This window comes from Dermacentor albipictus, chromosome 6 (genome assembly GCF_038994185.2).
Source record: "Dermacentor albipictus isolate Rhodes 1998 colony chromosome 6, USDA_Dalb.pri_finalv2, whole genome shotgun sequence".
NCBI lineage: Eukaryota > Metazoa > Arthropoda > Arachnida > Ixodida > Ixodidae > Dermacentor > Dermacentor albipictus.
In genome coordinates, this window is record NC_091826.1 from 71,707,531 (window position 1) to 71,723,768 (window position 16,238).

Here is a 16,238-nt window from a genome sequence, read left to right on the forward strand (position 1 = left end):
ATTTTACTAAATGTTTTGAGATTCATGTGTAATATATCAATTTTGTCCGCTTTGGATGTACTATTAGATGCATTTCACAGAATTGTATTATCGTTTTTTTCCTTTAGGAGTTACGGAGTTGTAAACTTGACAGTTTTCTTTTTGAAAATTTCGCATTTTAGAAAGTTTTTAATAAAAGATTGACGCCCTAACTAAAAAATTAGAAACGAACAGTCGCTAGACTTTAAGTTTTTCTTTTAAATGCAACAAACCTCGTCAAAATTAGTGCAGTGGTTGCCGAGAAAAACGAATTCTCTTTTTACATGTATTTAGATAGGAGCACCCGAGCTAAAGCTTCCTCTTAAGGCTTTTGCTGAAGCCGGTTTGCGGAAAGTAGAGGGTATAGCAGGCCAGAAGTCACCGACATCAGAGCGAAGAAAGCCAACTGTAAGTAACACCATACATTCATAACATTTCCCACACCATTCAGAAGGTGGGGGGAAAGCAAGGTGTAAGCGTTGTGTTTTCTGCACCTTGCAAATTGGCTAGCTTGTGCGGGAGGATTGGAAACGAGGGGACGAAGAGAGGGGCGTGTAAAGTTAAACACTTGACACCCTTCATCAAGTGCGACACTGGTGTTGTTTGCCGCATTGCGTTGGCTTGTGGTAACGTCTATATAGGCCAGACAGGTAGGTGTGGTAATAAGCGCCTACAAGAACATAACCTATCCTTAGGCGGGAAACAGGGAAGCAATTTGTCGGTTCATTACCGCGGCTGCTATAAGTGGGAAAATATTGCGCCATTGTTCGGTCGTGCGACAATTTTAGGGAAGGGCAAGACTAGATACGAACGCGAAACCTTAGCTTTTCACATTGGAAATGAGAGAGAAATTTATGTCAGTGATACGGCTTTATGTTTAACAAACAAGGAACGTGTTAACCTATAGAGTAGGTAAAATATGATTAATAAAAAATTGACATTCATGCACAGGTCTTGGAAGGAGTAGAAGTTGGGAATGCGTCGGCTGTTTTCACGCGGTAATGTGTCTTCGAGGTGTTATCTAAGCACAGGTCTTGGGAGGAGTTGAAGATACGCATGCGTCGGAGGTTATGTTCGGCAGTGTAAATTTCAAGAAAGTACAGTTGAAAGTCCAGCGTCTGTCCGTGTCTAACGCCCTTTCCTTGTGTGCGCGTCCTTTGTGTTTCGCTGGTGCCCCCTTTTTTTCAAGTTCAACAAAGTAAGAAGTGGCGTCTTACAAAGCGTCTTTGAGTGAGCCCAGTGAACGCGTGCTGTCGCGCGTCTTCGTGGATGCAAAGCACCATTCCTCGCGAGGCACGGCAGGCGCAAGCAGCGGAGAGCCGAACATGCGCGCGTCCACAAGTGTACGTGTGGTCTGGGCTTTAGAGATGCGCGCCAACACGCGCCATCTTGGTTCATTCATATACGTCCTGACAGATATCGTTTCGTGCTTTGTTATTGGCAAGCGCTTAAGAATGCTCGAAGATTTATGAACGGAACTGTTTCACTTTTACAGTCGTTAGACCAATGCCAAAAGTAAAGAAAAAGCACATTCTCGCATAAAAAGAATCTGCCTCACTATTATTGACTGTACCTTGCATACTACATTTCCGATGACGTATATGTTATACAGTAGGCATATTTTAGCCACCAGTTAAGCTTAAAAATTAATTGTATTGCAGGGTTTTACGTGCTAAAGCCACAATATGGCCCTATTATGGCTTCGGAGTGCACAACACCTCCCACACTTGTACACAGTTAAATGCCAGTCACATCCTTATATAAAATATTTCCAGTCTCAAAGAATACACAGCCATGCCCAAATTTTCGCTGTGTCGTTTTGCTTAAACTCTACCGACAAACCCAAGTGCTGTCAAAGGTCGACTGGAGGTTTTAGTAACAACAGCTTATTCACTTGGTCATTCCGCAAAACACAGTTTGTGCTGACCTTGGGTGAATTTGTGTCACACGTGAGCGTAACGATGGTCCATGACTCACCGGTCTGGCAGATGTCCCCTTGATACGATGTCATGGAGCAGTCGCAGCTCGTCAGGTTGTTCTTCCAGTCTTCGATGCAGAGACCGCTGTGATGACAGGGCTTAGAGTCGCACATCATCTTGCAGCCGGGACGTATTTGTCCTTTAAAAAAAGGGGATAAAAGGAGAATTTCTTTATAGCTCCATGTCAATTTTCAATCTGTAGAATGATACTGAAAGTTTTCCTTCATATGTATTGCGAAATTAGTGTTCGTATGTGAGTAGCGGTAGAATGCAATGATGGTTGACTTTTCAACGATATAGGTGTAAGCTGTCAGTCATGTCTTGATAATGGCTGCCACATTTGCTCCAATTCATTTATATGCTTAAATGAGCTTCCCTCTCCTATTTCTGGTAAGCTGTAATTAACTGACCTTGACTAGGAAAGACAGCGAACGGTGTCTATTAGAAAGCAGAACGAAGTATCCTATACTTAAGAGGAAATTTAAAGTAAGAAATTGAGTTCTCCTGGCCATGTGATGGCTAAGGCAGATAAACCGGTTGCCTATTATAGTTGGAAACTGGGTGCCAAGAAATGAAAAGCGCAGTCGAGGACGGCACAGAATTGAGTGGTGTGATGAAGTTATGAAATTTTGAGGCACAAGGTGGTATCAGCTGGTGCCAGAAAAGGTAGCTCGATATCGCTGGGAGCGGCCTTCATCCTGCAGTGGACATAATTAGGCTGATGATGACGATCATGATAACGATGCATCTAGTTCTGAGAAGCGTGGAATCGAACAAAAATATGCTTTTCTTTGTAGTCCGAGATCCTCCTTCTTCTTTTTTTAAATATTGTCTTGTGCTCGACATTGTCATAGACCTTCGCTATATCCGTGGCGTTGGACATCAGTACCAGGTGGCTGTAAGGGGAGTGCAGGGTTTCAAACAGGACGTGCGTCTGCTTAACCTCCCTGCCTTTCCTCTCTTTTATTTCGCTGTTTCCTGTACTAAAATATGGTCTGAAACAGAGTTTGGCTCGATGGCACTTCTGATGTTCGAGCTGCCATGAAAGTCGGATGGCCAGCATTCGGTCAAAACGTTTATGAATTCTCGGTGACAAAGAAACGGGGCAGTACCTGAAAGCTAGCCATTGTTATACCTGGCTTCAGAACTGGTACTGCAACTGAGTGTTTTAATTCCCGTGCAATGACTCACGAAGTCCATACTGCATCCATGACATGAAGTGTAGCTTCAATGAGGTCTCCTCCCAAATTTTTGAACAACTCGCACTGGACGTTGCCATATCAAGACGATGATTTTATTGTTGTAGGATCAATGACAGCGATCAGCTCAGCCTCGCTACTTGATATGCGGGCCGTACGCTGAGCAATCAAAGCCGCCATTTTGCTGACGACGACATCTACACCGGCTCTCTTATGGATATACAGAACCTCATGAAAGTTTGCAAGAGGTCACGAATTTGCGAAAACATGCACAACCCTCTCAGGTACGTCTCCATTCACCATCTGTGTGCATTGTGCGCAGGGACCCATGGCCAGAACCAGTACAAGCATCTAGCTAACAGAAATGCGCGCAATAATTCCACACCAGAAGTTCCACCTGGCACCTTGCCTTAAGTAGCCCGCTCTATTCTTTTAGGCTAAATATCACTTGTCCGTTTGGACACACGCACCTTCATAGCTCCGTGTGTTTGCTGCCTTCCTCGTAATATTCACACATTTGTGGAAATCACTCTTCGGAGAATACAGGCTAGGGCAACTTTTGAACTTTCCATAACTTGGACACGGGGTCCAACAGCCGAACGCCCATTGAATTGTCTTCAGTGTTCTGCACCGTGCTTCATCAGCGGACATTCACCACCTGTTCTTACTCTGCCCGTGAACGAGAGCTACTCAAGAAAGGATGCTAAGAGCTGCCAAACTACGAACAGATCAGGAAGGCAGTTCACTAAGCCACTACTGCAGTCGGCGCGTGAGAAAATCCTCCACGCTTTCATTTAAATAAACAACTGTGCCACAGGGCAAGCTTCACAAAAACCAGAAGCAGCGGAAGAGGACACACCGAATAGCGGAGAGGTAGGCAAAAGAAGCTCCGCTCTGAAACAAATGTGATATCGGAGTACTTGGTCTTGTTTCTCGACACCTTGCCGGTAAGAAATCTTTAGAACTGCTGCTTCGCAATTGATGTTACTGTCATCAAATCTCTTGAACCCCCACCGCAAAATTGAAAGCACGTTTGCCTCTGACTCACAGCGACTCTGCCCCCCCCCACCTCCTCCCGTTCGAGGCGTAACTTACCTTTGGTAACATTTTGGTTCTCGACGTCCTTGACAAGATCCACTTGAGTGGTTCCGATGCGTAGACCCTGCAGACAGCCAACTAGACCTGGCAGGTTGGTGGTGGCTCCGACAAAGTCGACGCCTCCCAAGTACATCTGGCTGTTGGGAACACTTTCGAACGTTCCTCTTGCCGGTTTTACGAGCTCTGGGCGCGTAAAAAAAAACACAGAAGTGACATTGAAGGTTTTATTCAGGCATTGTGGAGAAGCTAATGCAATGCCGCCGCCACCGCTGCCACGGATGGATGGATGGATGTCATGAGCGTCCCCTTTGGAACGGGGCGGTGGGTTGCGCCACCAAGCTCTTGCTACTATACTACCTTATATTCTACCTAGGTTAAACAATGAAAAAAGACACAAAAAACACTATGAACTACCACGCCCAAATTTTCTGATCCCCTATTGCGAACTGTGCTTTTGTACGTCTCCGTCTTTTGTCGTTTCCCTACTTTTCTTCCACCAATCCTCCAGTCGCCCCTTACTAATGTCTATTGCGGACATGTTTGCTTTACCGCTGCTCCCTCTGAACCCAAGGGCTTCAAGGAGGCCAGTGGTGCCTAAATCGACCGCTGGGTAGACGTCTTCACATTCTAATAAAACATGCTCCGTAGTTTCCCTAGCTTTACCACAGCAAGCACATGCTTCTTCTTCCTTCTTATGTCTCGCATTATAGGTGCGTGTTCTAAGGCATCCTGATCTCGCTTCGACAAGTAATGAGCTTCCCTTTGAGTTATCATAAATGGTCTCTTTCCTGATTTCGTTTTTTCCTCTTAAGTAGTTACTCATGGCAGGTTTCTTTTCCATTGCCGCCACCCATGAGATCAATTCAGCTTCTCTGACTGTCCGCTTGACCTTTGTTGTTGTGTTGTCCACCCTACAGGCCGCATACTTGCTGGTAAGGTTCCTAGTTCTTTTCCTCCACTGTGAATCAATGTTTTTCCTGTACAGATACCTGAACACTCTCCCAGCCCATTTACTTTCTTCCATATTCCTCAGCCGTTCTTCATACTCAATATTACTGCGAGCTTCCCTCACTTCAAAACTAGTCCAGCCCATATCACCCTGCACAGCTTCATTTGTAGTCTTCCCGTGAGCGCCCAATGCGAGGCGACCCACTGACCTTTGGTTCCCGTCGAGTCCTGATTGTACCCCTGATTTATAGCAAACAACCGCATTTCCAAAAGTAAGTCCTGGAACCATTACACCTTTCCACATACCTCGGAGGACCTCGTACCTATTGTATCCCCATAGCGCTCTGTGCTTCATTATGGCTGCATTTCTCTTCCCCTTCACTGTTATGGTTTTTTCCTGTGTTTCCATATATCCATTGCCTTCGTTTATCCATATACCAAGGTATTTATATTCTATTACCCGAGGTATTTCTTGGCCCTGTATCTCCACTGTCTGTTCACTGTTTTCATTGAATATCATAACACCTGTTTTTCTAACACTACACTTCAAACCTAAATCGTTGCCTTCCTGTCCACAGATATTAGCCAGACGTTGCAAATCACTTTGCTTGTTAGCTAGCAACACAATGTCGTCCGCATAAAATAAACCGGATCTGCGGAGGCGAGCGCCACCTGGTGGTGGTGCAAGAAAGCCAGCGGTGCGCGCTCCGCTGTGATTGGTTGGCTTATTCGGTTTGGGAACCGCCACGCCGCAGCACCCACGATCCGAAAACCCAGCGAGATTCGCAAGGAACAGCTTGACTTATAAAAAAATTGTGCAGATCCCACGCACTGTGGTATCATATCATGCGAAGAGCGAACACATCCGACTGCTCTCGGTCTGTCGATGCTGTCAGCGTTCCAGAGAACACTCGGCTACGCCTGCAGCATAGAGACATGCCTGCAGTGTATCTTTCGTGAGCGAGAAGCAAGACGTGCGACGAAGGAGCGAGCGAGTGCGCGAGCGACAGCCTCTCCTCCTCCTTGCCGCTCACTTGCCCAAGAGTACGAGACTCTTCCTTCGCTTTCCAGTGACGAACAAGCGCGCGAGCTAACGGGCGACCTGATCCTGATTTCTGCCCTTCCCCGCCACTCCGTTAAGAGAGAGCTTACGCACGACGGGAGCCCCCTCTCCTCCACATATCTCCCGCGCCCATTTTTGCAACCCGGTTGCTGGAGAGCACGCGCACGTTGCCTCGGCGCGTTTTTACGCCTTCCCTCCCCCAAGTCGAACCACAGTCGCACCGACGACCTACCACGAAAACACCCGACAGTTTCAAACGAAGCTATTCGCTTTAAAAAACTGGCTGTGGCTTAACTCAGTTATGCCTGGGTGTGCGTAGTGAGAGATACGGTTAATCTTATTGCTTAGCTTGGTTCCCTCTACGGTTACATCTTCATCGTTCAGCTTCGTACGTCTGAGTGTTTAGGTTTGGTTGTTACCTCTCGTTAAGTTATGGTTACATTAAAGACTAGACATTTTTAAAGTGTAACACATTCATTTCCAAAGTCTTCATTTTGTTGTTTCTCAATCGCCACCAAGACGGCCCGATGGTCGGTGAAGTAGCAATCTCAAAGGCTCCGACACAGTGCTTTGAGGACAACGTTTGTCTCTGGTAAATCAGGTGGATCGTGGTTCGCCATTGTTTAGACTGCGTGTTTGGTCACTGGCCAGAGACAGGCTGAACTTATCTTTAACACGTGGACACTGCTCACCGCGCTTCCGGTGTACTTACCGAGCTCCTCTCCTTTAATCCACGGATCCTTGTAGTAATTGCTGAGAAAAGCCATGGGGTGGGGTATGGTCACGTTGTTGCCGTTCACTTGCAGAACAGTGCGGTCTGGATGCCTGTCCACAAACACCTGTATGATGCGACCCGTCGCCAAATCTGAAAGCAAATTGAAAAAAAAAGGGAGGAGGGGGGCCTATTGTAGTTTTGCGTTCCTAATGTGAAGCAGTGACGGTATAGCTAGAGCAATATTACGCGCAGCAAGACTTGCGCCGTTTCGCCTGGTATCGGTTCGAGTAAGCACACAAAGTCATACGCGAGCAATTTGCCCTTTCGAGTAGTACAAAACTTTCTTGACTGTCGGCTTCAGGCCACGTGCTCCTCCAGTGAGGAAGGCGGCGCTACCGGCTAGTAAACAAGTGGGGGCGCACCGGCTTCGTCCTTCGTTTTCCTAGCATGGTTTTTGCATTTTACCTGTGGTTTCAAAAAACTTGGTTCACCTCGGCGACGGTTGATACGTAAGTTGCAGAGGCGCTGGCGTCAGACACTGATGCGGCGCGACCACGCGCACTCCAGGCGGTGTATTATTTTCTTATGTAGCATCAGCGCATAGCTGAGAGGTGTTGGACCGCGGTAGGTCTCCAGTAAGGGCACTGTGTATGTATTTTACATCCGTTTCGTTATAATCCAGCAAAGCCCTTCGGGATTCCTATGACGGCAACTAGCGGACATCAAAGAAACCAAGGGAGTGAGCCCATAAAAGTTATCGCTCTAGAAGAGTTTCCGCTAACGTACCTTGTTGTTAGCGGTTGCTATGACACCGTGATAATCGCCAGGCCGAAAACGTCTATAACTTACAAACTTCAGTAGTCGAACTGCTCTACAAAACGTTATCGCATAGAAAGCAAAAAAAAGAAACAAATGGTGGGAAAAGAACAAACGCACTTGGTGTCGCAAGCGAACCATTGTGGGAAGCATTGTCCCGCTTGGTTTCACAACACTTCCATTCCAAGCTGTCCGACTTAAATTCAACAGCTTTTCAACGGAAAGGTTATAACAGTCATCATGAACTTAAGGGGAACACGTTGGAACGTCAACTAGAATTTGTGTCAGGGTTTGTCATAACAAAACACAACCCATTATTTTTATGAATCCAGTGCGTGTATAGAAGAATCGTAGGCAGCGCCGTCTATGCCAGTTCCATTTCGACATACGAGAAATAGCGACACAGCTCCCGTTTCCTTAAACTCAAAGCCGAGTTCCTATATGAACACAAGGACACTGTAATTCAGAGGGAAAAACCTCCACCTGCCGTTATACTACACTCAACAACAGACACCGAATCCGAGGATAGGCGGGCAGGATGCATCTTGGTATAGCGGCTTATTACAGTCGGTCGAGGTCGTCATGTTGTGACAGGCGTTCACGCGGGCGACGTCAATCACACCCATAGTCGTTTTAAGGTGGCTATGGCTGTCTGGGCGCTGAACACGAGGTCAAGGATTCGAATCCGTTCATGGTGGCCGCGTTCCGATTGTAGCGGATAGCGAGAACTATGCACGTACATATAACTTTCGTGCCTCACACGCTTTATGCTACAGGGCAAACTTTCGAATTACAACATAGAGAGAGAGAGAAGGAGAGAAGGGCAATGATAGAAAGCTCGTGCTCCCAACTTTCGGCATTTTTCATGTTGAAGTCTCAAACTAAAGCACGCAATGTTTTCCCAGTGTTGGCCGTTATGTTCTTGTCACCATAACTGCCATTCGTGCTGCGAGTCACAAGAACGCTGCTGCACTTTTTCAATACATCCGAACTCTGCAATCACCGCTGATTGCACGGGGAAAGCTGCCATGTGTGCGCACGCACGCTTCATTTGTTCTTCCTTTCGTTCTCCCTTTCCATTTTCTCTTTCCCTACCCGCTTCCGCCTCCCCCAGCATAGGGTAGCAAACCAGGTGCAACCTGCTTAACCGCCCCTTTTAATTTCTTTCGTGTAGCACGCGATAGAGCACGTGACGTAATTTTCATGTGGGCGCAAACTGAAACAGATTCGCGTTTTCGCACAGCTTCAAGGCGCTGCTTTAAAAACAAGCAAAAGATGTACAATATGCAGGTTGCGTAGAAAAGCGCGAGTTGTCTTTAGTTACGTCATACGAAAGTACTTTCTGATACGTTGCAATGTGCACGACTTGAAGAACTGTAGTTTAAACTACGGGCGAGCTGAACTAAGCAAGATGGATGGGTGGATGGATGCCATGAGCGTTCCCTTTGAAACGGTAAGTTGGTTTGCGCCACCAAGCTCTTTTCCCTTGTTTTGCTCAACGTCTTACCAATTTTATCTTTTTGCAAACAAAATATTTCTTACATCAAGCTTTCTGAACCATTATTGGGAACATTGTGTTTGTACGCCTCCGTTGTTTGTGGTCTCCCTGCTTTTCTGCTGCCAAACCTCCAATTGCCGTTTATTCATCTCCCTGTTGCGGACATCTTTACTTTCCCCCTGCTATCCCTGAACCCAAGAGCTTGAAGGAGACCAGCGGAGCCTAAACCGACAGCCGGGCTGACATCTTCACATTTTAAAAAAACGTGTTCCATCGTATCCCTAGCTTTACCGCAGCAAGCGTATGCTTCTTCCCATGGTGAGCATCGCTCTGAACCAAAAAGAGTACGAGTGCACGAACGCTTTCCTTGTCAAGCGCTACACCACGGCATGTAACTAAAATTCAGGCACTTCAAAGCTCAGGCGCGATAGCACGCGACGACCTAATACAATGTCAGCATAACGAAACTTGACGCTCACTTCGCGCCGCGCATCAAGGCCGCGCGTCGACACCAGCCACACTCAACGCAATTGGCTGGCTCTCCCCCGTCGTACCGCGAGCTCCCGCCAACCGAAGCATCAGCTACTTCCCATCTTCGACTGCAGATGGAGGTAGGAGTCTTCTCGTTGACTCATGAAAACGACGAGATACCAGAGACAGGTTTTGAATGTCTTTGAGTAGGTTTGAGAGACAGGTTTTGACTGTCTTTGACTGTCTTCTGACTGTAGAAGGATCGACATTTAGGCGAGTTGGTACTGGTTGAACATCTGAAGGGGCAGCCCCTTCAAGATGGTCTTCTGACTGTCTTTGAGTAGAACGCTTGGCATTAAAAAAAGGAACGCTCGACGAAAGGAAGAAGTCACGCGGAACAAAATAGTTCTGTTCAACGGTTTGGACTTTTGAAAAAAAAAGCTCACCTGGTGCCTCGACGAAACCTTGCACAATGGAGCGTTGCGAGTTGAAGGTGAAGACGACGCGCTTCCGCTTCTCGAAGTGAAGCTGCACGAAGTTGTTGAGGTGGTTGAACGAATACAGGAGCAAGGCCTCGGACTGATAGGTGCGGAAGCTGAGCAGGATGTCTTGTTCAAGGACGGGATCCGACACGTTTCCCAGGGTGGCCCGGTGGTAGCACGAGCTGGACGTGATGAACGTCATCGAGTTCTCGTTCAGGTCTATAGTGGAGGTCAAGGAAGTGGACAAAGAGAAACAAAGCAGAAAAACTAAATCAGAAGGTGAGACAGCAGTGAATCGCAGCAGTAAAGCAAAAGCGCGGCAGTCGTAAAAAAGGCTAATCGACTTAAATAAGTAAGCAAGTGAATCTTGGGTTAGTTGGTACATATTTAGGAATACGAAAATACGAGCACCGGGAAAGTACAAAAACCTGCGTATATAAAGCGTTTTCTTTTACTTCAATTCATCAAAAAAGAGGTGTACGAGTGTTACTCTACGTCGTTACGGATATATTATCGACGCACGCAGATAACATTTGCAAGAATAACCAAAGTAATCCATTAACTATTTGATTACATTATTTATCTACTTAATTACCAACAGTATTTATGTAGGAAAGTGGCGGTCTAGTTCCGTGTTCGTACATTTTAATACATCCATGTAGACCGAGATGACTGGCGTCCGATTATACATTAATCTACCTGATTACGAATACGACACCGTGAAACAGACCTCTTTGTCCAACCCCTCACTAGCGCAAAAATTGTGGCGTAAAATGACGCTGCCCTCGCACTTCCGCTTTCGCGCGATCCTATTCCGATGCGGAGATCCCGACTGCGTGCGTATTCACTTCAGCAACAGGGGTTAAGCGGACCACCTCATCGCGCCGAGTAGCGAAGCTTCGTTATACGCTTCACTACCACGTCATAGTGGGTATGCACTGCGAACCGTAAGCGTGCACGTGTATATAGGGTACTAAACGTAAAGTGGCCGGATGAACCGGGGGGAGGTGTAAACATGTTAGTTCAAGCGCCACAAGAAGAATGCCTTGCCTATACTCGCTCCTTTTCTTGTTCTGTGTTAGGCTTGCCCGCGAACGAGCAACATCTTTTGCCGGCGCCAGAGGCTGATTCTCCCAATTCGCGAAACGGTTGTCAGGAATGTTTCCCGCTATGCCCGCGGCGCCGTTCACCCCTATATATCCTATATTGTGTCTCCTTCTCTTCCAGCACTGCAATATTCAAGTCCTATCCTGAAAACTCGTCCAAACCCGCACTTTGATTATCTTGTCTATGCATAAGCCTAGGCGAACAAGAGATACGTGACTTTCCGTAAGCCCTTACACTATTAAACCCAGTAAACTTCTACCAATGGTAGGGTAACTGGTACACCAGTTTCCATGGCTACAAAATAATAGTCAGTAGTTTCGAGAACTTCGTCCCCGAATATTCCAATGTGCACACTGATCTCCACAGTTTCATCTCGCACTGCGTGAAGTTTGTTACATTGCGAGCGCATCTATATGGAGACTCCAGGCCCATTCCTTACGTTGGCGTCGCCCTGAGGTTCCACATAAAGTCCAAGCACGATAACATTGTAACCGTGCGCTACATGCTGTATGTGTGAGCGAAGGTGTGCGAGGGTGAGCGGCCGATGGCAGCTCAATCTCGTGCACACAAGGGAGGAAAGCGGGGAGGAAGCGCACCGTCTTCCGTCGCGCGCACGGCTCCCAAGGGAGGGGAGGGACAAGGGCGCGTTCTACTTCGGTGGCTCCTGCGTAGGCACGCGTGCCCGCGCGGGCCGGCTTATCTTGAAAGCCATCTGCGACGGGAACAGAGCCCGCCGTGCGCTGTGTTTTCACGGCTTAGTTCGCGTTGATGCGAGAGGCAGCACGAAGGTCAATTCGCTCGCTGTTTCGGCCGCGCTTCCTCACACCAGCGTTCTGACAGCGAGTTTCCGCGGTCATCAAGTGAGATGTGTTCATGTTTGCTTGTACTCGCGTGACACTATGCTTCTTAATTTAGTTACTATGCCTATGTTTAGAAGCTTATACGGCCGATAAAGCTACTATCCTACCTTCGTGTAGCTCTCTGTTAATTTGCTACCGCAATCGATGTCTCGCCTTACGGGTGAAACTGCAACTTTCTGTAGGAAAATAAGCCGTGCATTTTGCTGGAAGTTTGCCGGCGCATTTCACTTAAGTGGCGATAGCAAGTGGGCATTCCTCGAACGCCGACCACTATTGGTTCTGTACCCCAGACATGTGCCTTAAAGAAAACAGACCACATTGTGGACAGTTAAATTTACATAATTAAGCAATTGATCGGAGACTATCGCATAATTTTTATGCCTGTCAGCCGAAACATTGTGTCACTAAAATAGCGCCCTATTTACCTCTGTACTGCACTTAATTCAAGAATGTTTGCTTAGACGTCTGGTATAAACTCACTTATTAGCCTGTCATTACATGAATCTAAAATAGTTCTAAAGTTACTCGAGAGAAAGTGCTGGTAGTGGGGGAAGCCAAAGTATGGAAATATTTGCAATTTGTTCAGTTGGCTACCTCATACCTGGAGAGGGGAATATAGGAATGAGAATGCAAGAGGAGATAAGGTAGATAGAGGATCTATAATTAACTACATGCATTAGCCGAAGCGCAGCATACCTATATAGCCGGGAACTCATGTTGATTGCATAAAGCTACGGTAGAAGACGTCATGGATATGTGACGCGTTCTTACTGACAACGTTTAGCGTTTGCCAAGCGGCTTATACCAGCAGGAGTGTCAGCTCTGACCGAACACTTCCTTCCCTCTTATCTCTGCCTCTCTCCTGCCTTGGCTTCCCTTGCCTTCCCTTCCCCTCATTGCTTGCCGACGTTCAGTGATAGCCGCGCACTAGGCACTTACATTGCGGACAGTAGGCCTTCCCATTCTCGGTCAATCAACCTCTCTCTCTTCCTGCGGGGCTTCAGAGGCTCAAAATGAAGTGGTGAGGTGTTCGCTTCTGTAACTTTTCGATTGAACGGTCTGCCCAAAGCATTCAACAGGGCCTAGCGTGAGAATGCATATCAGACACCTCGCATGCTACCGTCCCCACTTCGCAAAATGATGGCAAAACCTAGTAGCAGTTAGTAAAGCTTCCAAATCTAACCAAACCAAACACTAAGGCAAACCGCGCGAAGGGATCCAAAACTATGCGAGAAGTCTGGCAGCAAGCACTCAACTGTTCTCGCAGTTGAATCCGGAGTGCGCGAGCGCGTTCTCGCACTCGCAGTTGTACGAGCCCCAGTTCTCGTGGCAGGTGGCGCCGTTCAGGCACGGGTTGGACGAGCACGACGGCTGGCAGTCCATCACGATGTCCGGCACCCTGCGACCACCATCACCGCGACGACGACGACAACAGGGCGGGGAGGAAGAAAACAACAACGACTGCATTGAGCCCGACGGCAAGTGCTGAGTGCAGCAAACGGTGGCAACAGCAGAAAACGAACGAGATCAGTCAAAGGTTCCGAGAGGCTTCTTACAAAAGATGCAGAGAAGTGTGAAAAGAAGGGTGAACAGACGGGTGAGTAAGTGAACTGGAAACTGTTAGTGGTTATGTACTACTGGTACAAGCTCAGGTTAGATCCTTAAATGTTCAAATTCAAGCTCATCCAGTCAGCTGGTAACAATAGAATTTGTTTCTAGAACATCCTGGCATGCTGTGATAAACTCTATTTTTACATTTTGTCCCTCCTGGCTGCTTTCTGTGCCTAGCCGAACATATTCCGGTAAGATAATGGTTACAGATAGTGCCAGACATAATGCAGTGCCCGAGATCAAAAGTCTGCTCTAATCGATATCGTAATTCGAAGCCGCAAAACTGCAGTGTTGAAATACCGGTGCTAGAAGATTAGCTATGACGTTGATAAAATATAGCGTATGAAACGTGAAATCGAGTAACTACAGCAAATGCGCAGGCCTTTTGGTCCATGCTTACTGTAGACCCATCATTGTGTTGGCGCACGAGAGCTTCAGCGAGTTTTACATAAAAACTGCATAGTCACCCAAATACGCTGAAGTAAATAGCCCATCAAGTAAACAATTCATAACTTTATCCGCAAGGATCATAGCATTTGAAATGCCAAGAAGACAAGAAACTGCATGTAAACTAAAGGTACTCATCCTGCAATTAAGCGCATTATTGACGAAAACATATCAAAGAAAGGCTGCCGTTAGTTAAATTAGTTCCGTGAGAGGAGTTTAATGAAAAGGAAAAATTGTCGTCCACCCTTAACTAGCACGAAACTACAAAAAACGTACAATTTGCACGAAAACAAACTTTCATGGTTGAATAACAATTCACCATGATCCGGGGTATCGAACCTGGGACCAACGCCTCTCCTTAGAGCTGTCTCTACTGCCAAAGTTAACCAAAAATTTAACTCCGAACATAAAGGTTATCAGCCCTAGAAACGAACCACTTAATGCAATAAAACTGTTGTGAATTTTAGTTGCCTTTTTTGTGCTGTGCAAACCATCGGAAAAGCGCGAACAAACCACGCGCTATGTCACAATAATTAATGACGCCAGTACATCGCATTGCTTTAGCAAAAGTCTCAACCAAGAAAGAAAAGCTTATGCTTCGTGAAAGCTTGCTATTCTGTTGCTTCTTGGCAGGAAATACCTTCAGTTGCAATCACGGAAGGGAAAGATATAAATTTGTCTATTTTCATAAATATACAAGCTGTTTTCATCAGCATTGTGGCATACATGAAGAAATGCAAAGAAGACTTGGATAAGTGCCAGGAAAGATGGTGCCAAGAAGAGTTGAATGAGGGCAGCACAGTGTCACTTTGACGTGCAGTTTAGCTTCTAGATATTAGTGCAGATATAAACAAGTGTCACAGGCCGCGTATGCGTGCTGTTAGTCACCATGCTAAAACTTGGCGATCTGAGCACTTACCGATCTCTCGTCCTAAAGGAAGGAAGAACAAGTGAAAGAATCGATAAACCACATCGTATACGAAAGACTACGCTTACTTTATGAGAATTTTATCGCTGACGCTATGGCAGTATTAAAACCGGCACTCTTGAATTGCGAAGAACACGTCGTAGCCTGTATTTCTCTCGTAATGCATAAAAAATTTGGCCATAGTGTGCGAATGCTGCAGCCCACGAGTTAACTACGCCTACAGCTAAAGTCACAGATGAGTAAGAATAGGATAGATAAAGCACAAACGTCCCCTAACAACCCTTAACGAAACACAGACAATTATGGCCTCGAGCCTTGTCAGGCGCACAATGAAGAGATAAGTACTGCAGGTTTAACCAGCTACGAGATTATCCATTACAATGGTTGCTGCACAGTAGGCGGCACAGCACATTGGAATAGTAGAATAGAAACTTGATATGACAGGTTAGAAAATGAATACACGCTGACAACGCAACTCACCTTCGGCTTAGGTGGTTGTAAAGGTTCACCACGTGATTGTTGATTATCAGTCCTCTAAAGCACCCTATGAAGCCTTCGGTGATGTCCGGATGGGTAAGTAGATCTCTGAAAGGTAACAAATCAACGGTGTTATGTCTGAAGGGTTTACCATGGACATGCGGACATCATCGCGATAAATATGATGAATTCAAATCGGTGTGAAACAAGGCATAATATATCATAACCGGTCGTTACTATTTTCTTTTTTTGTGTGATTACGAAGTGAAACTGCATGAATTAAACAAGTAGGAGGGCTGGGGCTATCTGCTTAGAGTACACAATCTGCAGAACATTTTACAGGGTACCCTGTCAGTGGAAACTAAGATCGAGAGATTAGAAATTTTGTAGCCGAACAATGGAATCAGCTGCAGCAGGGCAAGAGTAAGGGGTGATCACTGGGAAACATGCTAATGAGTGCTGTAATGACGTGATATTGGCGGCGGCTATGATGGCTTTCTCAAGAACTGTGTGACACCATC

The 16,238-nt window shown here is 46.5% G+C and overlaps 1 protein-coding gene across 8 annotated transcripts in view; it reads right to left on the reverse strand.

Moving 5' to 3' along the window:
- axo (axotactin) overlaps positions 1-16,238 on the reverse strand; it is a 224,121-nt gene that overhangs the window by 37,221 nt on the left and 170,662 nt on the right. For all 8 annotated transcript variants that reach the window (XM_070540822.1, XM_070540819.1, XM_070540820.1 and 5 more), the window contains 6 exons: positions 15,721-15,825; positions 13,511-13,653; positions 10,252-10,506; positions 7,018-7,170; positions 4,292-4,477; positions 1,996-2,136 (listed from right to left, as the gene is read on the reverse strand). In XM_070540822.1, coding sequence (XP_070396923.1) covers positions 1,996-2,136; positions 4,292-4,477; positions 7,018-7,170; positions 10,252-10,506; positions 13,511-13,653; positions 15,721-15,825 — 983 coding nt within the window. The remainder of the gene's footprint in view (positions 1-1,995; positions 2,137-4,291; positions 4,478-7,017; positions 7,171-10,251; positions 10,507-13,510; positions 13,654-15,720; positions 15,826-16,238) is intronic.